Source organism: Penicillium brevicompactum (genome assembly GCF_028827555.1).
Source record: "Penicillium brevicompactum strain IBT 35665 chromosome Unknown utg000006l_segment0_segment0, whole genome shotgun sequence".
Lineage (NCBI taxonomy): Eukaryota > Fungi > Ascomycota > Eurotiomycetes > Eurotiales > Aspergillaceae > Penicillium > Penicillium brevicompactum.
Window position 1 is genome coordinate 4950207 of NW_026623209.1, and position 25753 is coordinate 4975959.

The 25753-nt window shown below is 49.0% G+C and overlaps 10 protein-coding genes across 10 annotated transcripts; 6 read left to right on the plus strand and 4 right to left on the minus strand.

Moving 5' to 3' along the window:
• Positions 1-83: 83 nt before the first annotated feature.
• On the plus strand, positions 84-947 carry N7506_010092 (uncharacterized protein; the record flags this gene model as incomplete). Its single annotated transcript, XM_056959385.1, has 1 exon — positions 84-947. The coding sequence occupies one exon, from the start codon at positions 84-86 to the stop codon at positions 945-947; it is 864 nt and encodes a 287-aa protein (XP_056808775.1).
• A 718-nt stretch (positions 948-1665) lies between these two features.
• N7506_010093 (epoxide hydrolase family protein) lies at positions 1666-2454 on the plus strand (the record flags this gene model as incomplete). The annotated part of the gene is made up of 2 exons (XM_056959386.1): positions 1666-1820; positions 1875-2454. 2 exons carry the CDS (start codon positions 1666-1668, stop codon positions 2452-2454), a joined length of 735 nt encoding a protein of 244 aa, XP_056808776.1.
• Positions 2455-4470: 2016 nt separating this feature from the next.
• On the plus strand, positions 4471-7029 carry N7506_010094 (uncharacterized protein; the record flags this gene model as incomplete). Its single annotated transcript, XM_056959387.1, has 1 exon — positions 4471-7029. The coding sequence occupies one exon, from the start codon at positions 4471-4473 to the stop codon at positions 7027-7029; it is 2559 nt and encodes an 852-aa protein (XP_056808777.1).
• Positions 7030-11112: 4083 nt separating this feature from the next.
• N7506_010095 (siderophore-dependent iron transporter) lies at positions 11113-13120 on the plus strand (the record flags this gene model as incomplete). Its single annotated transcript, XM_056959388.1, has 3 exons — positions 11113-11126; positions 11184-12922; positions 12978-13120. The coding sequence occupies 3 exons, from the start codon at positions 11113-11115 to the stop codon at positions 13118-13120; spliced, it is 1896 nt and encodes a 631-aa protein (XP_056808778.1).
• Positions 13121-13378: 258 nt separating this feature from the next.
• Positions 13379-14347, minus strand: N7506_010096 (dienelactone hydrolase family protein; the record flags this gene model as incomplete). The annotated part of the gene is made up of 4 exons (XM_056959389.1): positions 13379-13992; positions 14092-14139; positions 14195-14265; positions 14322-14347. 4 exons carry the CDS (start codon positions 14345-14347, stop codon positions 13379-13381), a joined length of 759 nt encoding a protein of 252 aa, XP_056808779.1.
• Positions 14348-15244: 897 nt separating this feature from the next.
• Positions 15245-16581, minus strand: N7506_010097 (uncharacterized protein; the record flags this gene model as incomplete). Its single annotated transcript, XM_056959390.1, has 4 exons — positions 15245-15629; positions 15694-15962; positions 16018-16044; positions 16219-16581. The coding sequence occupies 4 exons, from the start codon at positions 16579-16581 to the stop codon at positions 15245-15247; spliced, it is 1044 nt and encodes a 347-aa protein (XP_056808780.1).
• Positions 16582-17250: 669 nt separating this feature from the next.
• On the plus strand, positions 17251-18787 carry N7506_010098 (uncharacterized protein; the record flags this gene model as incomplete). The annotated part of the gene is made up of 2 exons (XM_056959391.1): positions 17251-17632; positions 17679-18787. The coding sequence occupies 2 exons, from the start codon at positions 17251-17253 to the stop codon at positions 18785-18787; spliced, it is 1491 nt and encodes a 496-aa protein (XP_056808781.1).
• Positions 18788-19529: 742 nt separating this feature from the next.
• Positions 19530-20657, plus strand: N7506_010099 (carbon-nitrogen hydrolase family protein; the record flags this gene model as incomplete). Its single annotated transcript, XM_056959392.1, has 3 exons — positions 19530-19708; positions 19804-20249; positions 20308-20657. The coding sequence occupies 3 exons, from the start codon at positions 19530-19532 to the stop codon at positions 20655-20657; spliced, it is 975 nt and encodes a 324-aa protein (XP_056808782.1).
• Positions 20658-20767: 110 nt separating this feature from the next.
• N7506_010100 (uncharacterized protein) lies at positions 20768-23085 on the minus strand (the record flags this gene model as incomplete). The annotated part of the gene is made up of 7 exons (XM_056959393.1): positions 20768-21623; positions 21682-21843; positions 21906-21918; positions 21979-22059; positions 22114-22844; positions 22891-22970; positions 23026-23085. 7 exons carry the CDS (start codon positions 23083-23085, stop codon positions 20768-20770), a joined length of 1983 nt encoding a protein of 660 aa, XP_056808783.1.
• Positions 23086-23935: 850 nt separating this feature from the next.
• N7506_010101 (uncharacterized protein) lies at positions 23936-24328 on the minus strand (the record flags this gene model as incomplete). Its single annotated transcript, XM_056959394.1, has 1 exon — positions 23936-24328. The coding sequence occupies one exon, from the start codon at positions 24326-24328 to the stop codon at positions 23936-23938; it is 393 nt and encodes a 130-aa protein (XP_056808784.1).
• Positions 24329-25753: the final 1425 nt, after the last annotated feature.

Here is a 25753-nt window from a genome sequence, read left to right on the forward strand (position 1 = left end):
GTCGGCCGGCAGTAACCATCATCTCCATAACCCATTGCGGTCCTCGTCTCTCCAGTCTCACGGTCAATCTCAAGTTGTGCCGCATGTCTGCCCTGCGCAACAGCCGGACTGCCTCCGTGCAGGTCCGTGGATTTGCTACCTCCTCCAGCCTACGAGTCGGACCCGAATCCCCTCACTTCATCGATGTCCCAAAGATCGTTCAGCCATCAAACCCAAACCGACCCCATGTCCGGGGTACACTACCCGTGCCTCGCGAGCTCTTCCCGGCCCGTCGGACAGACAAACCCAAGAAAGCGTACCTCGATGCCGCCACACCTCTCCCCAAGTCCCCGCGGAAAGTGAGCGCCCGGAGCGGCGACCCTGAGAAGCTGGAATGGAAGCACAAAATGGCCGATCTCCGCCGACAAAACCTGCGCGAGGGTCTTCAGAACCTGTACGCGCGCAAGCGTTCCGCAGAGGGAAAGATGTTCAGCCGCAGTCGTGAGAGCCAGGAGCGACGCGAACGAATCTTCCAACAACCTGAGCGTGAAGACGAGCGTCTGACCCGCCCCTCGACCATCGCGGCCATGTTGCCTCACAAGCAGCCGGTCTTGCCCGATCCCAACCGCGAGGCACGCATTGCTCTTTCCCAGGCTCGCCTCGAAGCAAAGAAGTACCAGAAGGAGGAAGCCCGCAGAGCAGACCTCCAAGAATTGTACATGAATGCTCGCACTTTCATCACAACCGAGGAGCAACTCGCTGCTGAGATCGATCGCGCCTTCCCCGAGGGTGAGAACAAGGCTTGGTTGAACGACAACACACCAGGTGACAGCATCTGGAACAAGGGCAGTCCCTCTACTATCAACAGCCTTGTCAACCAGACCCAAAGGAATGAGACTGCTCGCTGGGAGCTCATCCAGACACGTGTCAAGCAGCTTGGAGAGCAGATCACCGGTGGTAAGCTCTAACTGTAATTTTGTTTATTTTGCATGTACAATATTTTTCTCAGCTATCGCATCATCATCGCTCGAATCAAGAGTCTTTTTACTTGTCCAGTTTGGCGGGGCTCGAGGTACCTGATCCAAGACCTCAGGGGTTTATTTGATCGGTGCTCACTTGTAGGAAAGTATTTGCGAGACTTGGCCTGGTGACAGGGCCGAAAGACATGCTAGCACTGGCTATCTTGGCCCATTGAGGTAAATGGTCCATGGGTCCCGGGCAAACTTCCAAGGTTAGTGCTTACCGTGCATGAGGCAGTATTGTTCCGCAGATCGAGCATAGGGATGTTTAACCTTGGAAAAGGGATCCCATCCATTCTCCCATGTACTCCAGACGGTGGCGTGATTCAATGATATCTCCAGGGCTGCTTGAACTGATTGGTAAGTACGAAGGCTTGGTAATCACTCGCTTCTTTACCAACAGCCACGAATCTCGTCGGGTAAATTCTACCTATCCATAGATCCAGGTATTATAAATAGTGAGGCCAATTCCCTGGGTTGAATGGCGGTTCCTCGAAAAGGCTAGGCGAACCATATTTGGTCATCTTCGCAAATGACAATGCGGTTATCTTGGATGGCATTGCTGGCCTTCGGGCTAACTTGTGGACTTGGTGAAGCGACACCCTTAGCCAGTACTAATTTCAAATTACATCCTTTTCAGATAGATCTCTCGTCGCGCCTCCCTCGCATGCTTGACTTGGTTCGTAAGACGAGATTACCCGCCCAGTCATCGTTCATCAGCACCGAAACGACCGCGGGCATCAGTCTTGGCGATTTAAAAAGCTTCAAGGATGAATGGTTGACAAGTTTTGACTGGAAAATCGAAGAAAAATCTTTGAACAAGTGAGATCGGGAAACATCCCATTTGCCAAAAGCACACTTCTTACGTTGAAGCAGATTTCATCATTATACAGCTCATATCGAAGGGCTAGATGTCTACTTTATTCACGAAAAGTCGAGCGCGGAAAATGCTATTCCGCTGCTCTTACTCCATGGCTGGCCTGGGTCTTTCCTGGAGTTTGCATCCATTATCAATGATCTCACCAAAGCTGCAAAAACAGTCGCAGGGAAGCAGGTGTCTTTCGATGTGATTGTGCCCTCCCTCCCAGGCTTTGCCTTTTCCTCTGCTCCTCCTACCAACTGGACAATTCAAGATACTGCACGAATCTTCAATACACTACTGACAGATGTCTTGGGGTATGATACCTACGCTACTTTTGGGACTGATTGGGGCGGTGGTGTTGCATACACACTGTACGATCAGTTCAACACAACAGTCCGCGCAGCTCATTTGGCTTTTCTTCCTTTTTATCCGCCCACTCAGGAGCAGCTAGCTGCTGAGAATATAACCTTGTTGTCATCCTTAGAAGAATTCGAGGAAGGCAACACTATTGAGTGGAATAATCCTGGTCTTGGCTATTTTGTGGAACAAACTACCAAGGTATCAATCTATCACGTCTATCCAGTCCGCTTGTGATTTGGCAAATTAGCTGACAATTTTCTTTCTCAAATAGCCCAACACTGTTGGATTGGCTTTGTACGACAGTCCAGTTGGACAGCTCGCTTGGATTGGAGAAAAATTTCTGAATTGTGAGTATTCGCTGCCACTAATATAAAAACCGACTCCAAACTGACTCACTCATTTAGGGTCCGATCCAAATGCAGGACATGCTCCCTCGGTATTGACCCACAATGAGATTCTTCGAAGCGTCTCTCTTTATTATCTCACAGAAAGCTTTGCATCGTCTGTGGCAATATATGCACAGAACCCCCAAGGCTTTAGCACCGTTTATACAAAGGCAAACAATGACGCTCCTCTGCTCTTCAGTGCCTTCAAATATAATGTTGGATTTTGGCCACCAGCACTAGTTGCAAAGGTTGGAAATCTTGTATACTATAAAAGTGAGTACACAGCTCCCCTGGATCTCCCTTTATTTTGAACCCAGTATGAGCCTTGAAATGGCTGGCCAGGCTCTCTAGATCACAACTTTGGGGGCCATTTCCCGGGCGTTGATAACCCACCCGCATTGTTAGCGGACCTACGGGAAATCGGGTATTTCTGGTAGCCATTTCAAGGCTAGTTTTACCACCCGTGGACGCAAATATACCGCGATCCATACGATAAATGGCCATTCAAGGCGTGTCGGTTGAACCATCGGTACTTTTGGCGGGGAGTGCCCTGGTACAAGAAACCCGGGACCTCGGGAACCCGAGGGATGCGTCCCGAGAGAGGCTACCTTGAACAAATGAAATAGCTTGCAACATGTGTTTATCCAAACATTTTTAGAGCTCTCGAGGGTATCAAAGAAAACAAGAAAGTAGATGGTCCACTGAGACCTTAGCCTTGAAATTACAAACGACGTGTCGGATGTCTTGTGCAGCTCAACACACATTTGTCCCGTGAAGGACTTCCAATGCTTCCTCATAGCTGTGAGTTGTGTGAGAGGTGTGTGAACGGATCCCAGCAGTGCGTGGGGAAGGTCGCCATATGAGTAAAAGCAAGACCCACCTGCGGGAACTCCCGAGCCCCGTCCCGGGCACGCGTTGAGCACCGAAACATCAAGAGCCACACAACTGCCTGAACTGTGTGGGCGCGATATACGCGGAGCGAGCTACTCCGTATCTGTATACAAGATCACCCGTTCCAGTCTTCTTTCAAAGCCGGGAAATAAAGACATCAGTTGCGGTAGCACACCCCATGATGTTGATCATGCGCGTTGGGAGTGAAACGTGGATTGAAGGCATACTTGGCGATATTGTAGCCTCGGGCACTGGGAATAAATCCTCTGCCGAGAACTCCTTCGATGGTAGAGTTGCTTACTCCGTTCCTTTCTCTCGATTCATCGATGATGCGACCTCGAGATTTCGGCAAGGCAAGCCCTTGAGTGCTAGCCGAAGACCCCAATGATTCGGTTTCCTCCTCGGTGATCTCAAACTGTGGGCTAAGCGCATTTTGATGGCGACTGGCTCCGGGAGCAGCTCGACACAGCCCATTTGTCACAAAGGGATGTTAATTTGGCAGAGCTCTTGGACTTAAGCAAACCACCAATCACCGAGCGCGCCGATGTGTGTGCTGCACATCAGGCCTGGCCCCTGAGGCACCCGACCATCAACAAACTCCCCCGCTTTCCAAGGTTGGCTCTATCTCTCGCGTAAAAGGCCAGTTAATTCGCCGAACTCGCGAAATGAAACCGAAAGAGCCGCAGCGGTACCTCGATAAGCCTAAATTGTCCGAGCGCACCTAGGCGAAGTGGTTGCATCCACTCGTTTTTCTCCTTTGACCACGTGCTTTGGCATGGGGTATCGGTGCTTTACAAAGCGCCACGGCCCCGGGGCTGTGTGATGAATGTCAGACATGCCATGCCGGGCGCCATTTTGGAATAGTATATGGAGAACACAATGTGCGCTCGCCCTTCGGGGCTTCTTATCGGCTTCTAACCCAACATGCATCCGACCAGATCAGCAATATTGGATTTTCTGTCTTTCGTGCCGGATGCCGACGAGGCACGAGCTATACCCTTTCTTCAAGTATGCAGCAACTTCAAATTGGGTATCGAAATTTACTGATACTGTGGAGTGTGCGAATAGTGTCAATGAAGCTGTCGATCAGTACTACGAAGATCCTGACAGATACTCAAATCAGGGATCATCAAATATGGACCACTCGTCCGCAGTAATCATGATCAACCCTGCTCATAACCACGCCGTTGTTCATACCACGGGGATCGCCCTTTCCCCCAGCGAGCCTCCTTCATACACATTGGCCATGGGGAGTCCCCCAACGTCGGCCGGAAGCCAGATGAGCCCCAGACGATCAATTGCAACATCCAGCAGTGGATCGTCCTATCGATCTGAAGAAAGCTCTTTGACACAAGCTGCGCGAGTACGGGCCCAGGATGAGATCGAAATCCAGAAGATGCTGCACAGTGTCCAAATGTCGTGTCGGATCTATAACCCCGAGATTGAGCCTGAGCACGAGACACATGTGCTATGTGACTGTCCAGTCCATAAGTACTGGAAAATAAAGTTTGAGCGCCTGCATGTGCTCGAAATGTGGTCCAAGGCTGTGGTCTATCCTGGCGAAAAGCCATACCACGATTTTTCCCACCTACGACTTTCCAACAACAATCCATATGCTAACATAATGTCATCATACACACTCGCAAGCTCTTCATTGCGCGGAGTGGCAAAGCCCGATCCAAAATTCCATCTCAGATTCGTCCAGGAAACCATAGCACTTGATTCAGCCCTCAACGAGAAGGCACATGCAGCCGTTCAACTGACGGAGCCATCCGTCAATATCTGGGAGCTTGAGCAGTTGGAGTCGCTGGTATCGGACATGTCTGTAACCCGCCGTCGATCCGACTATGGTGACAACAACAGTGAGAAGCCATCCAAACGGTCAAGCTTTAGGAAGGCTTTCTCTGTCAGGAGCTCAGATGAGCGCACGGCATTGAAGATAAGAAAGAAGCTTTCCGGACCTTTCAAATTGCGCAGCGATATTATCGAAGAAGAGCAGCACAGATGGCAAGATGACACCGACAGGTATCTTGCCTTAACCTACCAAAACCGCACTGGAATAGCTCGAGATGTCGAGGAGCTTCGAACGCAGAAGCCACTCCAATATCTTCATCTTTTGCGGGCAGGATACTTTGAGCCAATTCCTATAGCCTGGCAATGTCACACATCGAACCCTCTGGGATTCACCATTGATTCCTCTGCGGGGTGGAGGGGACTGACGCCTGCGTGGAGAGGCTACAGAACTACAGCCGAAGAGCGACTCTACTGGACTCTAAAACACCGGATAGGAGGCGAAACCACAAAAAAGCCTGACTTGATATCAGAGCTTGATACAGCACGGGAGCGTATGGCATCAGCGGTGCAACTTCACCCTCGATATCATTCACCTGATGATATCTGCAATAGCCAATATCCCTCCAGAAACTATTCAAACCAGATAATGCCTCCTTCCCGGTCATTTTCCAGTGCCAAATCTCCGACAGACGAAACAATGATACTTATGGATGCTTGTGGCTCGATGAACACCAGTCCCTTGCAGGCAAGATTTACCCAATATCTCCTCACAGCCTTTTTAAAGTCTGAGCAGCCAAAGCACCAAGGTAGATCAAATACTTACTACCTCTCTTATCACGCTAATTATGCAATTATAGATTTGATCAAAGCCATCCTACGTCGCTTTCTCGAAACACTGAGCCGACATGATCGCAGCGTGCACAATTCCCAACTTGTAACATTCAATAATCAAGCCGATTACATTGACGTGATCAACTGTTGGAATATCAATGAAGTCTGGAATAAGATCGCATTTTCCGGGCGCAGTTTTATCATGGTGGGATGGCAAAAGATCAAAGAGATGCATTTCCAGAAACATTCCGAAACAGCAACATATCACCCCATCTATGGGTGGCAAGCCGGACCCCACACACCCAACCTACGACTCCTTTTGATGCTCGGCAGTGAAATTACAGACATGGACGAGTTTGAGCTGACTCTCCTCGATGCACCCTGGGCCCATGTCACCATCTTCCTAATCGGAGCCGAGGACTGTCCCCGTCACCACCGGCGTGCAGGAAGACTCCAGCGAATGGCCGATTCAAATCCACGGATATCGCTCGTCGAAGCCCAAGGGCTTGTTCCAGAACGCTTTGTGACGCGCGAGCTTCTCAAGTGCCACCTCGGCCAGATTATCACAATTTCTGATATTGAAGATCTCGAACAACATCCGGTAGAGCTACCATCGCCATTGGGACCTCAGGCACCGGCTCCGAGAGCTCAATCGGGGCAACCCCGGTCGAGACAATTGCTGGCTGAGCTATTCTCGGAAGAGACACAAACCTGGCGTAGACAGTCCCAGCCACCAAGCAGACCGGGCTTATATGAGCTTCCGGACGATCCAAGACCTGTAGAGTTACCGGCTACAGAGAGCTCGGCTTTGACTCGGCGGCCTACTGTGCCAACCCGACCACCTCCCCTGCCCCCACAACCGGAGCTGGATCACTCACTTGATCCCCCGCCTCCGTATGCGGGCTGAGTAGCATGTTGCTCAATATTATGTTTGATATGACCTTTGTACCGTTGATATACCCAATTCCCATTCTTCCTCTTCTTCTTCTCCTCCTCCTCCTCCTCCTCCTCCTCTTTCTCTATCTTGTTTCAGAGTAGAACCTGTCTTGGTCGAAGGGTCCTGATAAAACCCCGGAAGCTGATTTCGTGCATTCTTTACCCGTCCCCATATGTTAGGTACCATGTAGCATGTTACAGGACACTAGCTTCCAAGATTTTGATATATTATGCCTTCTGGCCTAGTAGTTAGCACCCATGCGTGCTAAGCTCCTGACATCAAACCAAGGTCTCAGGTGGATAAGACGCATGGTATAGGGCTCACGGGAGCCAGAGTAAAAAAAAAGGAGGGAAGAAAGGAGTGACTTGGAGATATACATTGTGTATCACGGCGCTCTTGATTAGATCGTGACGTCTCGTCTCGTCTCGTCCATTTACACTGGACGTACCACGGGAGGTTCTGTGTGTAAACGCGTTGCCTGGTGGATCTTTCCCGGAACTGCGCTGCTCTCATGCTTCCTCTTCGTATTGTTTTGTTTCTCTTCTCATGCTCTTTCTTTCCATCTCTTTCTTCTTGAAGTACCAAAATGAGTCAACTTCCGAGATGACGCCATCAACAAGGTGAGATATGTCCAATCCGTGGCCAAGGTGGTTTCCTGACTCCGGAAGCTGCCAAGGCCCATTTCATCAACACGCGGCATAATGCTTATTGCGCAAGGTGCAAGATACGTTTCCCGGGTACACCAACTCGACCGGCATTGCGATAGCTACTTAAGACTGGAACAATCACTTGCGGAAACACAGAACCAGCCTGCGACACAAGCATCAGCATAGCTCGATACAATCCCGCCACATGTGCCCTTGAACGTTGCTTCATAAAAGATCAAAAGCCAATCAGAGCTGGTCACAACAGTCTCAACAGTCAACCAGGGCCTGGCCACAGCAAACTCATCAATGAACAGGGCTGGCCAGACCCGGCGAGCCAAAGCTTACACGTGCGCAGAGTCACAATGGTATGTACCTTTTGTGTTGGTGTTTCTTGGCCTTGGGATCAGCTCACTGAAATTGAACTCACAGGAAAAGGCGAGATCTCCGCTCCAATTAGTGATACTTCCGAATCCATTGCTCATTAAACTCTCCTGTATCGTCCTTAGTATAATCGCCATTGGTGCGATCGGCTTCGCGTCGAAGGGAATTCCTTAGAACACCCAGCAAATACCGGGACTCTCAAGTCGACCAGACCACATAGAAGCGATATCCCATACCAACAATTCCTCGCCACACCCAAGCCGGGTGATATGACTTTCGGAAGAAGAAAAAAGTAGTGTTGGAGCCGTTGTAGCTGCCTGGTTTGACAATCTCCCCGCAGGTAGATAGATCTAGATCTCCCCTCACTCTCTCACTCTCTCACTCTCTCACTCTCTCACTCTCTCATCGCTCATCGCTCATTCCTCATCTCTCATCTCTCATCTCTCACTCCCTCCCTCCTCTTCTTCCCAGGTCTCAAACAATCAATACGTTTATGATACCATACTTTCTTGCTTTTCGCTCGATAAGTCGCGATCGTGCTTGCATGCGAAACGGTGGAACCGGCGGACGGTTGCTCGATGCTTGCCTCTATCAGCGCTCTTGACTTCTTCATCGGGTAAATCCTCAAAGACAGCTATGTGCAACCAGAACAGAAAGTTCACAACTGGCTCACCCATATGACCGACATCTCGTACTCGACCCCGGATCAGGCCTGGAGAGAGGGAACTGCCTTTGAATGTTGGCATGCGGGCCGTCGATAATTGGCCGAGCTTATTGATACGAACACCATCCTCGTTGGCCACAACCTCTAATCCCATCTAAACGCCTTGGACCTGACGCATGTCAGAATTGTGGACTCTGCCATCGTCGCCCCCGAGGCCGTTTTGCGCCCTCAAAACGATACCAAGCGCTTGAGTCACAAGTGGAGCTTGAAAGACCCTGTCAGGAGCCTCCTGCAAAGAGATCTTCCGCGCGACAAACCGGGACCTTTAGCTCTGGACCACGCGCGCGCCATTCGGGATGCTGTGAAGCTATTTCTTGAATATCCCGACAGATGGACCACGACTTTTGATTCGAGATCGCCTACGTGGGACTGCAAAGGACGACACTATGAGTGGATGACATGAGCAAGGATATTGGACTCCGGTGGAAGATTTCAAGGTTGTCCCCAATTCGCTACTTGATTGGGCTGGCAGAGCCCGAAAGCCCAAGAAGGGTGAGTTTGCTTCTGATGGCGGCAGACGATAGGAGGATTGTCGGAGCCCCTTTGGCTCACTGATCGGTCAAGCTCTCCTCTCACTTAATCCAGATAACGAGCCATGAATCCAGAGTTTTGTTCCCAATCTCACTTTCACTTCATAATCATTTCATTCTTGTCTAAATTTTAGTTTCCGTTAAACCTGACTTCATTTGCTGTCGCTGATTCTTCACTTGCATCCCACGGGGGCTGAAGGTCTTGGCGGAAGAACGACTGGGGTTGAGTCAGGGTGAAATTGAAAAATAACTGGACAAAAATACTACGACTGACTCAGATTCACTCCTTGTTGATTTGGCGAGGTTTTAGACCAACGATGGAAAAAAAAGCCTAGTTAAGACATCCAGATAAAGTTGGAGGATAACCATGGAAACAATGCACAAAAGAAAATAGAAATCAACCCGATGTGTAGATATAAAGGTGTGGTCATCATACATCATAATTCCCCACTTTGCATGAAGTAGGGCGGCTGGCCTAATGGTAAGGCGTTTGATTTCGGTTCAGGTCTCAAAAAATTATGGGTTCGATCCCCATGTCGCTCTCTTTTTATTTTCTTTTTTTTGGTTCCCCCCAACTTTTTTCTCAATTGTACTTTCCGACTTTTGTTGGAATGGCTAAGGAGTAATGTAATAAAATTAATTTATAGATAACTATTTCTCAGCACTCCCAAGGTTGAAATAAACTCAGATGATTCCTACCGCCAAGTTTATCATTGCGAGCTTGGAACTAAGGGACTAGAATACCAGGGGAAATACCCGTGAAGCTTTGTCGTGAAGACCTCGGGAGATTTTGGTCACAATGTATAGGGAGCAACGACAAACCTTGGAATTTTCCACGCTTAGTTGTTGCTGAGGTGTAAATCAATATGTAAACAAATTTCCAGGGTTGTCAATGGAATAATAATTCGTGGGCGCCATGTTGTATATTTACGGAGGGGGGCCACCAATACTCAGGTCCACGGGCGATTCCGCGGTTCTAAAATGACTACGTACCAATGGAAACCCGGAACCGGGAATCGTATCAAGGGCCTGGGGGAGCAAAACCAGCACTTTGGTTAGATCTTTAGCTAGCAACCCTGGAAACACACGGGCGGGCTGGCAAGGGGGTGAGGATAGCGAAAAGGTGATAGGAAGGGAGCAACCTTTCTACCACGCGGGCCCAGATATTTAGGTGTACCCTACTCCGTGCTCTCCACACCATACCTCGTATCTGTGCTAGCCTTGTAAGCACATCCATCACACCATCCACTCACAAAATCCGTTGTAAGACATCACTTCGGGAGTATTCCGTACCAACCTTGGAATCACTTCATGGATCTGGTATTCAACCCTTGAAAATGTCATCTACCCTGCACAAAACATGTGCTTAGAGATAAGAAAGAGAACAGAGACACATAACAGGGCACGGAGTAAGGAGTACGCATACCGGTTTCCGCAACTTGCGAAAGTCAGTAGTGTTAAAAGTGAGAAAGGTTGAACCCTGATTTTTTGCCAGGGACCCCGAAGACCCGCCAAGACCGCGGGATTACCAGAGGGGGACAAGCGTGTCCTATAAGAGAAATAGATTGATGGTCAAGTTGGGGGCGACAGGAAATTTTCAATCAGATAAGATGATCAAGAGAAAGTCTCTCATGCAGAATATTGGATAGATGTCCTACTTCCTCTTCATTCGGTATACCAAAACAGACGATACTTTACTTTGCTGATACGTCTCTACATTTATTCATCTATGGTCTTCGCCACATAGGAAACGGACAAGGAAACTAGAAAGATGGCGCCGAAAACGTATGATCTAGCAGATGTGCTGTTACAAATTTCTTTGAGTCCTACTAACTTGACCAGCAATCCGAACATAGATGTCACCATGCAGGATTTAGAGTGTGATACCATTCAGCACAAGGGCGACAGCAAAGGGGAGGTGGCAGTTACCGAAGCCCCAGCGAATAATGGGCAGCCCGGCGTGAGCAGCGTTGAAGCCTTCAACCGTGTTCTGTATCACTCAGGAAAACGGGGAAAGGTGCTGCTCATAACCCTGGTGTTCTCGATCGGCCTCACTATGTTTGCATATGCCTTGGATCAGGGAATCACTTCCCAGTTCAACACCATGGCGACGTCCTCGTTTTCGATGCATGCAGAACTTGGAGCAGTGAATACCGCGAGTCAGATCATTCGCGCCATTTCGAAGCCTTTCATCGGAAAGCTTGCGGATATCACTTCCAGACCCACAACCTACCTGGTAGTGCTTGTTTTCTACGCCATTGGCTTTGCAGTCGCTGCTAGCTGTACAAACCTCGCCGCATACACTGTTGGGATATGCTTTACGGCATTTGGTAAATCTGGGCTGGATCTTCTCAGTGACATTATCGTCGGTGACTTGACAACACTCCAGTGGCGAGCCTTCTGGGGTGGTATGCTAAGCACTCCATTTTTGGTCACTACCTTTGTCAATGGATTTATTGCCGAAAGCTTTATTCCCGACAAGTGGAGATGGGGCCTGGGAATGTTTGCAATCATGGTTCCAGTACTCCTCATCCCCGCGATCTGGAATCTCTACGGAATGCAACATAAAGCCAAGAATGCTGGCATGATCAGTATGGGAGACAGCGGAATTGCTCGCAAAGGTGGTGAGAAAGTCCACGGAGCCTCGGCATATGCCAGCCTAGCATGGAGTGGCATTATTGAGATTGATCTTGCTGGGTTAGTCCTTCTGGGTCTTGCTTTCTCTCTCATTCTTCTCCCCTTCACCCTAGCTCAATCTGCCAAAGGTGGCTGGAGCAATGCTAGCATGATCGCTATGTTGGTGTGCGGGATTGTCGTCTTGATAATGTTCGGAATATTCGAAGTTTGGTTTGCGCCAAAGCCAATCATGCCTCGTCGAATTCTCAAAAACAAGGCGTTTCTTGCTGCTGTCATGGTGGACATCTTCAACCAAATGGCCAGTGCGACAAGGAACAACTATTTTTCATCTTATATCTACATCATCAAACCTTGGTCTAACTATGTGTGGACTGTGTTCCTGGGCACTACGACTTTGTGTCTCTGTCTGTTCAGCCCTTTGGGTGGCCTGCTTCACGCCAAAACCCACCGGTACAAGACCTTAATGGTTACGGGTGCCGTGCTCAAACTGATTGGATATGCCATCCTCATGGCCGATCACAGCCGTAGTACCATGAAAACGGGCGCCCTTGTTGCTTCTCAAATTCTCCTCGGAACCGGAGCTTTGACGGTTATTGGCGCCCGAGTTGGCTCACAGGCTTCTGTGCCACACGAAGACATGGCCACTGTCATCTCAAATTTGTCTTTGTGGAGTACACTGGGAAGCTCAGTCGGGTACACAGTTGCCTCCTCTATTTGGACCGAGAAAATGCTTCCCTACATGAGAGATGAATGCCCTGCCGGTACTTCCGAGGCTACTTTGAAAAAGATCTATGGATCGATCAAAGTACTCCGCACGAAGTATGAATGGGATGATCCGATTCGCCAGGGCGCTATCCGAGCATACACTAGGACTAATGGGGTCATCTTTATCGTCGCAACCCTTCTTGCTGTGATCCCGGTCGTGTTTTCTCTGATGATGCCAGGTATGAATTTCCACAGGAGTGATTTTGGTTTTTTTTTTTCTAACTTTCATGCCAGACTATTATCTTGGAAAACAACAGAACGCAGTAACCAACACTGGCCTTGATGGTGAACCTGTTGACGTTCCCCAGAGAGAAGAAGCGCGTAACCATGGCGGGATTTGGAACTCTATCAAGAACGCCTACTACAAAGACCGTTGAAATGATGGACTTATCATGGGCCCATCGACCGTATTTCTGCCGGTCTCAGTAGCCCTCGACTTGTTGCTCTGGCAATCCTCAAGATCGCTTCCGATACTTGGGGGATGATCTGTCGCTTTTGGATTGGACTTTTGGATCCCAGGGCTTTTGATATATGACAATCATAATCTCAAAATATTCTAGCTCAGCGGTCTGTGTAGACCTCAAAGACAGCTGGTAGTTACAAGTGGTATATTATACACGTTTGAGCCATCGCACTCACAGGTTCTGCTCCAAGAAGCCCAGTATTGTCTGATAGCCTCTCGCATACTCCTTTTGCACATGAGTATCGCTCAAGTTTGAGCGTGCCGCCATCCATCCGTGACTCTGGCTAGAGAATGTCTCGACATGATTGGGAACCTTCAAGTTGGCCTTGTATGCCGCAACATCACCCGCCGGCTCGTCTTTGGAAGCGAGTAAAGCCATGGGAACTTTCACCTCGGCAGCATCGGCGGGGTCCAGCATGGCGGGGTGGCACTGCACAGCTGCCTTGAAAATTTGGTTGTCCTTGCCTGCGCTGAGACTGGAGATCTTGCCGCCCCAACAGTGGCCGACGATAGCCCACTTTGTGAAGCCTGTGCCTCCACCTGCGGTCTTGTTCGCATCCTCCACCACACCAGGAAGCCTTGAAAGAGTCTTTTCGGGCATCGCTTGGGTCGAGAAGAAGGCGTTCATACTTTCGGCGTGCTCCTTAGTGGCAGGAGGGTACCATGAAATGTCGGCAGGTTTGCCCTCGAAGAAGTCCGGCATGAATACGCGGTATTTACGAGTTTCGCTGGAGTCGGCGAGGATATCGGCACCTTGGATAGTCTGGGGGAAGAAGCCAAAGATGTCTAACAAGAAAATGAGAGTGAGTGGTGCTCCCAGTCAAATCTTCATCTTGCATCTTTTCTTTTTCCTCTCTGCGAGGGACATAATTTGGAGTTACATACCATAAATTATGAGGATGGCCTCGGTTGCAGACTCGGGACCGGTGACGTCTATAGTATATGGTTGGTGAAATGATCTTGAGACGGAGAGGAAGCGGCTACGTACAGGTCTTCAGGCCATTCAAAGTGATGTACTCGCCCTTGGCTTCATATTTGTGACATACAACAGGGGAAATACTGCAGGGGAATGTTCAGTCGCGGGTATTGTTTGTGCTGCATTGACGAAAACTTACGAGCAACAGGCATTGTTGACAGACATTGTGTTGGGTATTCCGGTTTATTTGGGCTTTTGATTTTTCCAAAGTGCCAAGGGTTTGACAAACCTACGAAGTTGAAGTTGATGGCGAGAAACTCTTATAAACATCGGCAAACAAAAGCCAGTCCCGAGAACGGATCCCACGTTCGGTAGACGGTGCCGAAGGGGTCCGTAGCCAGTGGACCCAACAAGATGATCAATGATGTCGTGAATGCGAAGACCGCCCCACAGACGACCTCCGTATGACCTCGGGACTCGGCAGTCTTTTGAGATACGTCACATTTGTGCCCCATGGAGTAAATGTATACTGTAGGGGGAAAACTGCGTACTCCGTACGGAGTACAGTTCTGTGATTTTTCATCTATGGATGTGAGCAATGCTTAGTCAAATGCCAAGAGGACCTCGGGGAGCAAACAGCAAAAGTTTCCGTCAGGTCAGGTGATAGTCCCACAATTTTCCACAATTTGAAGAATACTCACCATCATCTTTACAATACCCCTTAGAGTGAAGCTTTCATCTTCAATATTTGCCTATGGGCTTCAAGACAATTTCAAGGTCGTTCAATCCAAGTATACCTCTTGAAGGTAACAGCTTGGCTCTGTGTAGCGCGGTGACGTAAAAATATTGGTGAGTATACATACTTCCAAATTGTGGGGAGCTGTGGGGAGCTGTGGGGCCATCACCTGCCCTGACGGAAACTTTTGCGGTACAACGTGTATGTGCGCAGTGTGCTTGTAGGAATAGGAATCAATCATCATTTTGGCCCAATTTTACGGAATATACTCCGTACTATGAACGCTGAAGAGGGGCTGTTTTCCTACTCTCATGCCCATGAAGCCCGTTCCCATTTGTGGACTTCCTTCTCGGGATCTTGCATCCCATCCAATGTCGCCCACCGAATCAAACAACTGACTGGTCATACAAAGTGTTCAAAAGATCCTGATGCCAAGCCACAAACTCTCCAGTCTTCTGCGGAATGTACTTTGGGAACCCCTGATTGATACCTTGTAGCGACCCCCACGACATCTCACCATCGGTATTGTAAGTCGTGTTCGAAAATTCGGTGGCGTTGAATGACTGATAAACGAGAGGAATTTCATTAAATGAAGCATTTGCAGTGACCTGCGACCAGACAGCCGAGGATCCAGCAGGAAAAATAGTTGCTGTACCGATGCCCGCTTGGAGGGCGACTGCATCACCCAAAATGGCGTATACACGACCGAGTGCGGTAATCACTTCAGCGGACTCGTATGTCAGAGAGGCATTTCCAAAGTCTGGAACTAGACTGTAATCAGACATTAGCATGATATCACTTGGATGCCAGAATCTGCTGCAATAGAAGAACTCACGGCCAAGACCCGATATGAATGTCCTCAGTCTGAGATTGCATAATGAAAGTCACTTCAGGGGCCGTGTGCTCTCCACAGGACAACATGCCAATTCGACCGATAGGAGTAGTGACAGCGTAGATTTGATCTAGTGTCCCATCAGTCCAGAGATCTCTCTCTTGTGCAGATGGTCTCAGTTTGTGTCGATCAATAAGGATCTCTCCATCTGGGGCGATTAGGGCCTGCGCCATGTACAAATGGGCGGCGTCTTTTTCAGAGAATGATAGGCCCTAAGAAAGGCAGGTTAGGAGGTCGAATCAATCAGGAAAGCATACATAATCTTACAACATAGATTTCATTGTCAATTGCTGCCTGAACCAGTTTGTTCCAGTTATCGCTTCACAACCAAGGAGTTTTCGATATAATCCTTGACATGGTATTCAAACCAAGGGTTTGGACTCGCATTATTAATGATACCCTGAATGAGATTAACATTCAAGCATTGCAATATAATGATGATATAAGAAGACGTAAAGACAGACTTACTTTAGGGTAACCTGGAAACCAAACCTCAGGAAACCCAACCACACGCGCCTGATTCGCCGCAGCTTCTTTGATCAGATTGACACCTAACTCGACAGTGGCGTTCAGGTCAAGAGTTACACCATCCCAGTTCTTGTTGAGCATTGGAAGAGGCCAGTTCACCGGTGTGGCACGAACAGCAGCGATGGTCAGGTTTTCGAGATCCCATTTGTTGACAATGTCGTATACCGTCTGGTTTTTATTTTCCTTCCTTGTCAACTCGTTTGTGCGACGAACCATATTTTCGCCCAGCTCATAGTGAGCACGAGAGGTACAGCACATGGCAAGCACACTCATCGTGGCGAACAGCTGCTTGAGGACTTTCATGTTTTGGACAAGGTCAAGTTGGTTCCTGTGAAGCCTCTGATACAATCAAATCCCCCAAAAGCCCAGAAAATCGGGCTTCTTATATGGTTTTCTTTCGTCCTTACTCAATAATTCCTCCATTCAGCTAGATATTCCTACCTTTTTTTTATTATCGGGACGTCGAGACTTAACGGCGGGCCTTCGCCCTCGCCGATGATAAGCTCGGTGTGACTATCGACTTTTTCATCCTTCCAACCTTGGAAGGTTAGAACCTCTGAACTTCTGAAAGTTTGCAGGGCTTTATCTTATCAGGGGCGGAACATGCTGAACCGCCTAGATTGGGTCAACGGGTACCTGTTCCTGGATATCTTAAAGTGGGCTCTGACATCTTCGAGGTCTAATCTAGGCGGTTCAGCATGTTCCGCCGCCGATAAGACAAATCCCTACACCATATGCGCAATGCCAACCAACCCCCAGTATCAATTCTCTATTTGATAAATATAGAAAGATTGTGAGAGTTGGTCTTCCTCCATGGTTATTACAATCCGTGGTGATAAATGATCTGCCACCGATAGGCTTTAGCCCGAGAGCTTTTCGAACTATACAGTGTGTATAAGCTCAAGTCCCAGACACTTATTGAGGTTCAGAGGCCGCATCCCTTTGTCTCTTGTATTCAACATCTCAAGCATAATGGTTTCCGAGAAGCGCCAGCTACTATTCGGACTTTCGACGTCCACCACAGACCCGCTCACATGGAGTCGTTTACAAAAAGAGCTTCTATTCGCTACTATTATCTTTGGCTCCTGCGCGACTGGATCTCTAGGCCCGCTCTTAGTCCCGGCTTTTCTATCCGTGGCCGCAGATCTCCAAGTGAGCCTGACCAATATCACACTGCTTAACGGAAGCCTGGTTATGGCTCTGGGGATCAGTGCCTATGTCTGCTCTTGCTCAGCCCGGTGCTTTGGAAAGCGACCTGTTTACCTCTTCACGACGATTTTGGTGGTCGCCGCGTGCTGTTGGGCTGCAGCATCCAAGTCTTATGTCTCGCTTCTTGCATCCCGTGTATTTCAAGGTAACTTCCCGTATCGAACCTCATGTCTTTGGTGCTGATTATTAAGGACTGGGCATGGGTGGATTCTTTGCCCTCGCTGGTACAGCTTCATTGAATGATATCTACAACGTGGATGAGCGCGGCTGGCGTGTTGGTCTGTGGAACTTTGCTGTTATAGTTTCAGTCAACCTCACGCCCGTCATCAGCGGCAATGTGATTTCCGCACTCTCTTGGCGCTGGGCCTTCTGGCTCCAGGCGATCCAGTTCGGCGTCCTTCTTGGGGCCGTGATCTGCTTCTTCCCCGAGACCACATTCGAACGTGAGATCTCCGGAACTCGCCCTACCACTGCCGACCCAGAAAAGCCTTTGGATGATAGCACTTTGAAAAGCTCGAGCCTCGACGCCGAAGAAAAGAGTGACCTGCCGGCTTTGACCAGCGCCAGCGTTAAGTCTGTCACTTTCGAACGCAAACGCAATGACCTTCTTCTTGCCTTTCTCGAGCCCCTTGCGATCTTGATCGACCCTATCGTTGTCTGGGGCTGCATCATGTGGTCGATAACCTTTACCTGGACCATCCTCATCGGCGCTGTCGCATCGCAGATCTTCACTGCACCACCCTACAACATGTCCACAGTCGCCGTCGGCAACCTCACCGGTATTGCACCTTTGATCGGTTCAGCGCTGGGTACTTTGATTAGCGGCCTGCTGTGTGATCTCAGCAGCAATTTCATGGCCACCAGGAATGGCGGCACATACGAACCCGAGTTCCGTCTACCGGTCATGCTTCCAGCGACACTTGCCATGGCCGTGGGTGCATTTGGGTTGGGCGCTGCGACGCATTATGGGCTCTCTGCTGTGGTATGCGGAGTGTTTATGGCAATTTTGAATTTCGCTGTGGGTATGGGATGTACAGGAATCGTGGCTTACACGAATGATGCTTGCGGGCAGCGGGCAGGAGATTGTTTTGGGTTGGCGATGGTTGCCAAAAGTGCTTTTGCATTCGGGCTATCGTTCGTTTTTAATGATTTTGTTGTGAGGAGTGGGACATTGAAATTCTTTTCGACTTTTGGCGCGGTGAGTGTCGCCATCATGCTCACTTCTATTCCGCTATTTATGTGGGGCAAGCAGATTCGAGCTTGGTCAGATGGGCACGATTTGCTTCGACGCAGGGCGTGAATTTATTCTAAGGCACATAATGGAATTGAATGCATTGTAACTCGGATTTGCTTTTTGCGAAGCTTTAAAACACACATTATATTATGAAACTATGCTTTACTTCCAATGTTCAGAGCAAAATTCACATTTGGTAGAGTTAGGGCTTCGACCTGATTGAGATGTTGCTGTGACGCCTACTCTGTAAATCCCGTGACGCAGCCCCAAGAGTAACGTGCAGCGCCCTTCTGCTGATAATTCGGACATCACTAGAGTTCTAAAGTAACTGAACTCTGTTTTCGACGCACTGAAGTTTCCTTCCTGAAAGCGCACTTTTCGACGGAATGCTCCCGCTCTCCGCTAAGAATCTCCACTCAGCTAACTCCGCTGGGCCCACTCTCAGAAATCGCCTTTTATCGTTCTCCTCAAATTAGACGAACCCAAAAGTAGATTAGCGGCGGAAGCTTCGCATCCGCAGTGATATTGAGGACCCACGGCGTGGAGGTGCAAGGCCGTATCTTCCGATAATTGATTACCGGAAAGAGATGATAGACAAATCACTTGGTGCAGTATTAAGATAACAAAACAGTTTGGATAGTAGTTGGCAGATCTTTTCTTCCTGGGTTGATTATTATTGACCATAAGTGGCATAATTCAATACCAGTTAGTCATTGCTTCAAAGGCGCGCCTTATATGCGGTTAATTCTCTTTAGCATTGCCCATTGTCCTTCCTCTTACAATCTTCCACATTCCATTGATTGTTCAGATGACTACCTCAAAGCTGTCCCAAGTCCGTGTTGCCGTGACCCAGGCCGAGCCCGTCTGGCTTGATCTCAAAGCAACCGTCGACAAGACATGCAAAATTATCGCCGAGGCTGCCTCCAACGGCGCACAGCTGGTGACCTTCCCCGAATGCTGGATTCCAGGCTATCCGGCTTGGATCTGGTAGGTATTTTACTCCCCTGAAGCCTTGAATGGGCACATATACAATCGATCCCGAGCGTCTCATTTGTACTGACAAAAGTTTTTCACCTATAAAGGACACGCTGCGTCGATCAGGAACTACACTCACGCTATATTCAAAACTCATTGAAGATCTCATCTCCCGAAATGACTCAAATATGCCAATCCGCGAAAGAAAACAACATCGTCGTCGTCCTCGGTTTCTCCGAGAACATCCACGACAGTCTATACATCTCCCAAGCGATAATCTCGGATACGGGATCCATCCTCACCACCCGCAAGAAGATCAAAGCCACACATATGGAGCGAACCGTCTTCGGTGACGCCTTCGCAGAATCTCTCGATAGCGTCGTTGATACCTCCGTTGGACGAGTGGGCGCATTGTCATGCTGGGAGCATATCCAGCCCTTGCTGAAGTATCACACCTACGCACAACGAGAAGCGATCCATGTAGCGGCTTGGCCGCCATTGTTTGAGTTTGGCGGGCCAGATGATCAGAGTCTGTTCTCTATGTCGAGAGAAGGTGTGTATCTCTCACGATCTTGCTCAGGGTACAATGAAGCTGACATGATTGTGTCCAGGAACCACTGCGCTGGCACGTACCTACGCTATCGAGTCGTCGTCATTTGTACTCCACACAACAGCGGTCCTTAGCCAAGATGGAATCGACAAGATGCGTACTGAGACAGGCGCGATTATGAACTCGCCTGGAGGTGGAAACTCGGCTATCTTTGGTCCTGACGGCCGGCTTCTTTCGAAGCATCTTCCGCCGACGGAGGAGGGCATTGTTTATGCCGATCTATACATGCATGATATTCACAAGACGAAGGCCTTTGTAGATGTGGTGGGCCACTACAGTCGGCCGGATCTGCTGTGGTTGGGTGTGGGATCTCGGGATCGGAGGCATGTGAGAGACGACAAGGGAGAGTAGGCTAGGTCAAGAATTTCTGAGAGTAGAAATTTTGCAATTGAACGTATTTTTAGATTTGATAGCTTCGTTCTGGTGGCAAATTTTCAATTCCTCTCGGTTGAATATAACCATCAGATGCCACACCCCACAGACCACTCCCACTGCCGGTAATCCGTATCTAAGACAAAGGTCTCGGGCTGGATACTATCGAAGATATCCATTTCGTTGCCATCGAAATTAGGATTCACTGCATCAGCATTCGCAGCCCATGACCAACTTATCTCAGAATCGACCATAACCCCATCCTCCTCTCTCTCCGCGTCTATATTCACCCTTTCTTCTTCCCTCTCCTCCTCTTCCCCACTCTCTGCTTTTGCCTTTCTCCCTCCGGTTTGTTCGGCTCCACCACCCCCACCAACCTCGAATCCATACTGCAACGGTAAGGCCCCCATAGCTCGCCATCTTTGCGCGAGCCCCCGTAATAGCCTTAATGCATTTTTCGCCTTAACCCATCTACTCTGCATCACGAGCAGCGCCCGGAAACACACGCGGAAGTGAGCAATCGACTGGCTACGCAAGGTATTATGCGTGCTAGTTGCGTTACAAAGATGCGTCACGGCGGCCGTGAGCACGCTATGAACAATGAAAGGTGGGGCCGAGGAGAGTGGAAGAATTTTGGCGTGAGTACGGAGGAGACGGACGATGGATGCGGCGGCGGTGGTGACAGAGCGAATAGCGAGGCGGTATGTTGTCAAGTTGTTTCGGACGGCTGCTTTGAGATAAGGGCGGTGGATGAGGATGAAGGATGTGTGGTAAGAAATGTGGAGATAGATCATTGCAGGAGTAGGAGTCTGATTGTTGATGCTGGTGCTTGATATCAGGAGGGAGGGGTGGATCTGTTGATGGAAGGAGAGGAGCTGGTCGCGTGCGACGAGGAGAACGCGGGATCTCTCGGCGCTGTCAAGTTCAGAGAACTGGTAGGAGTAACTTGGTAGAGGTTAGTGAGGGGGGTGGGTTTCTTTTTCGGATAAAATGGTGGGTATACATTTTGTCCATGTACTGGTCATGGATGAACCAGAGGCGACATTGGCTGTCGAATGCCAGCTCGTCCAGAGATGGCAAAGGACCGACAGCGCTGAGGAAGGAGGAGCATTTGATCCTTCTCCACGGGATCAAACAGTACCTACCTAGCAGAGAGGTTGCAATCCTGTTGCGTTTGTTCAGCTGACACTGGCCTGTCTGATAGGCAATATTATGAGCTTGACGCACCGGTCCATCAAGACTGAAGACCAGAGAGTCCTCAGCCGTGTAGCACAAATTTTTGACTCCGTAGAGAGCTCACCAGACGTTTGACTGGCAGGCTCTTCTTCTGGAGTCATGATTACTGGCAGGCCTAGGTGTATAACTAGACTGGCACACATTGCTTTGCCGCTGTGGTCAGTAGTTAGACTATTCCTTGCATGTCATTATAACTTACAGTTATACATCCAGGCCATATTATGTTGCTCCAAGCCTAGCTCTCTCCACGACATAATGGAGAGAGCCTGTATCGTTGATATTTCTGGTAACTCACGGCAGAGCTGTAGTGATGTCTTGTCAAAGGCGGCAGCTGCTTCATCGCCAATTGCCTTGCTCTGCGCGTCATCGGCAAAGAGAGCTGCCGCGGCCAGCACGGCGGTTTTGACCAAGCGTAGGCCGCGACTCAGACCATCACGACGGAGTTGATCGAGGGTCTCGCTGTCGAGAAACTGCTGAATAGGGTTGATCAAGTTCGTGAACAAATCAACCAGGTGGTTGGTAATCCCGAGTATGTGAACCTGATCTGACCATGGGCCTGGCATATCCGGTGCTCCCGGTATGGAGTTTGTTGGCGTGGCCACAGGACTTTTTCTCTCTCGAAGGTCTGCATCGTCCCAGTGGGTGACGGGGAAACAGAAGTTTCCAGATGGACCAACAAACGATGCATCGCCATTTCTATCAAGAGTCATGCGCCATATAAGGGCGCTTACATCCTCGATCGCTGTGGTCATACTATCCTGGATGGCAACAGCGCCATCTTCTTCACTGTTTCGCTTCGACTCCGCCTGAGCATGAACTATATCATCATCCAATACGGCTGGTCTGGAGGATTGTGTCTGTGCCAATTCCTCTTTTAGCATTGCAATCTCATCTTCCAGCGTTCGCACATAGTCCGGATCCACTCTGCGCCTGCTGCGGGTCAGCCTCATTCAGTTTGCTCAGGGCAAATACTAACTTGATGCGCTTCTCGGCCGTATACTCGCAGGCCCTGTCTCGTTCTAGACAATAGGAGCAGACTGGACGTGAGCCATCGCACTAGGGGTAAAGTCATTCAATCTCTAGATTCTTTGTTCAAACCATGAGACCTTACCTTGCGTTTCCGTTTCCGACAGGCCTCGCAAGCGACAGAAACGCGGGAAGACGAGTGCATTGTCTTGCTGCTTTGCCGCCCGGTAGATCACCGGTGATAAATTGGAATGCTGGACGGCATTCAGCTTCCTGAGCCAAGGCAAAGAAGATGGGAAAGTGTTTACGGGGTATGGAGTATAGATTACACTGCAGGTTTTCTAAACCTAACCTTGGAACGTAACTAAGAGCGACCTTGGATAGAGGTGATTGGATGCGGGAAATTGGATTGATAACCGGGAGTCATGTGATGTCGCGGGTAGTAGACATCGCCAAACCCCGCCCGAAGAAAGGGGGGGCTCCGGTGTCTGCGGGAAGGGTCCGGAGCTCACCCCACCTACCTCTTACCGAAACACATAACCTTTAGTGTCATCACTTTCTTTAAATATTGCCCAGGTGTCAACTTCCGGTGACTACAGAATGTAGATCGGATCACCTGCTGCAGATCTACTTGACCTTGAATAATATACTATTTATTCATGACTTTGAAAGGGGGAGACTCCCATATAGATAGAAAGAGGCCTCCGTCTAGAATTACCGTTTAGGGGGAAATGTGACGGCTAGCCCTAACCTTGGAATCGGTCCGTTTCGCCCATTTGGACCTCGGGGGTTACCAATCCAGATAATGGTGTCAATGTCAATTAGTATATTAAAGTTCTAGCTCAAAACACAATGATACAATTGCGGCATGCAAATATATCCACCGAGGCACACCCACTTTGGTAGATGAAAACCAAACAAGTGTGCCTCTTTTCTCAGTATCGCATCCATTTACATATGCGAGAGACCTTCCAACAACAGGATGCATCAAAAACAAAACACAACAGATTCCCCATGTACAGTAGCTCCTCCGATTTCACAATGCATGCTTTATCTTAAAGCTTGCGCGCACATTCACACTCGATGTAAGCGGAGCAGAGGTCTTCCACATGTCCACCGACCGAGACCCAGGTCTTTTCGGCGGTCAGGGTTGCGATAACACCAGACTCTTCGGTGATCTTGCAAACAGTGGTCTGATCAAATGCAGTGAGCTGGGCGCTCGAGGCAAAGACAAGTCCATGCTGAGCAACCGCGGTGTGGCCCCAAAGTTCCTGGATGGGGCGCTTGACGCCGTCGAGGGGAACGGCAACGTTGGCATTGGCGCCAGAGTGGTCATTGGCAAGCTGGACGGTGGCTGCGGTTTTCCATGTAGCCGGGGGAGCGGGAGAGGCAAGTCCGGCGACGGAGAGGAGAGCACAGGCGAGTGCGGAGGCGTTGATCAATTGCATCTTGAATGGATGGTTGAAAAGGTATTTGATATGGATTTGGGAGGATTGGTATTGGAAAACTTAGGAAGTTTGAGAGATCAGTGTTGAAGATAGACTGATAGACTGATTGTTTGATTGTTTGATTGTATTCTCTTTCCTCGGAGTTTGGCAGGTTAATATACCTTTCATCAGAGGCGACTATTGAGCCGGATTAGGTTGTTTAGTTGGAAACAGTTTTGCTTCCCTTTTGGGTAGGCAGGAGAGACTGCCGTTTCCGGTAAATACCCGGGGGTGGGGGTGGTTTGTTTGAACTACACCGAAAAAGACTAGCGCCTATACTTCTTATTGAGACAACATGGCCGGAGCAGCAGGGGAATCAATATCGCAAAGGTTGCGTATGAATTGAATTATACACTCGAGTATTGTTGATAGCATAAATGCCAGTCTCGTAGGTATGATCTTCGGTTTATAGTTTTCTCGACGGCAAGTCCGTTCCGGTAGGACTATGAACCATACTTGAACCACAGATACCCTCTATGGATGTGGGATGCACGCTCTCTTCCAGCTAATAAAGCCAGACTTGAGAATTGTCCTCATGAAGCAAGTCTATCTCTCAAAATTGTGCACAGATACGGGCGACAAGCGACAGGGACGATTTGGGGAATTCGTGGACGAATGCGGAAGTGTGAAGTTGAAAACATGATCTACATTCCAGCCACCGGAACACATATGGAAATGCCACCCGCCCTATCAAAACCATGGATGCTGGCGCATGGACGACGAGAATGCCATGTGGATCACCAGGAATGCAAAGTATATAGAAACCGACGATACTTCCGAAGAGAGTAACAAAATTCTCCCTTGACAGGTCCATTGCATTCCTCAAAGTGGTTGAATCGGATGCTGATCTATTTTTGTGAAGAAACAGTCTAGAAGAGCCTGTTCATGACACAAGAAGTGTTATTTTTGTACCGTTTACTCTGATCTCTTTCTAGTTTGATTATCTCATAATTGAGATCGTTGATTTGGTTCATGTATCTCAAATGCCTTAACCACACCTGTTAGACAACAAGACCACATGAGAAATTTGCCTGAGCAAGAGCAATTGCATTAGATCTGTGTCTAATTCCTATATGGACATAAATATTTCAAGATAGCTTGAGCTTCAATTGGCTCACTTTAGCTGACACCCCTTTTTGCCAAGATCCACGTTCTCCCGGCTTCAGTAGTTGTACATGAGGTGATGTCAACCAAGAAAGGTCTGTCAAGCCATAGTCGTATCGCTTTTGTTCTCACATACATATGCCAAGTCAAATCCGCCTGTGTGCAGTCTGCTTGATGCGCACCTGGGCAGCCTCACAAGTGACGTAGACCAAGAAATTAACGATTAACCTCAATTATGCTACCTACCTCCAAGGTTCGCCCTAAACATTGTGAGGAAATTTA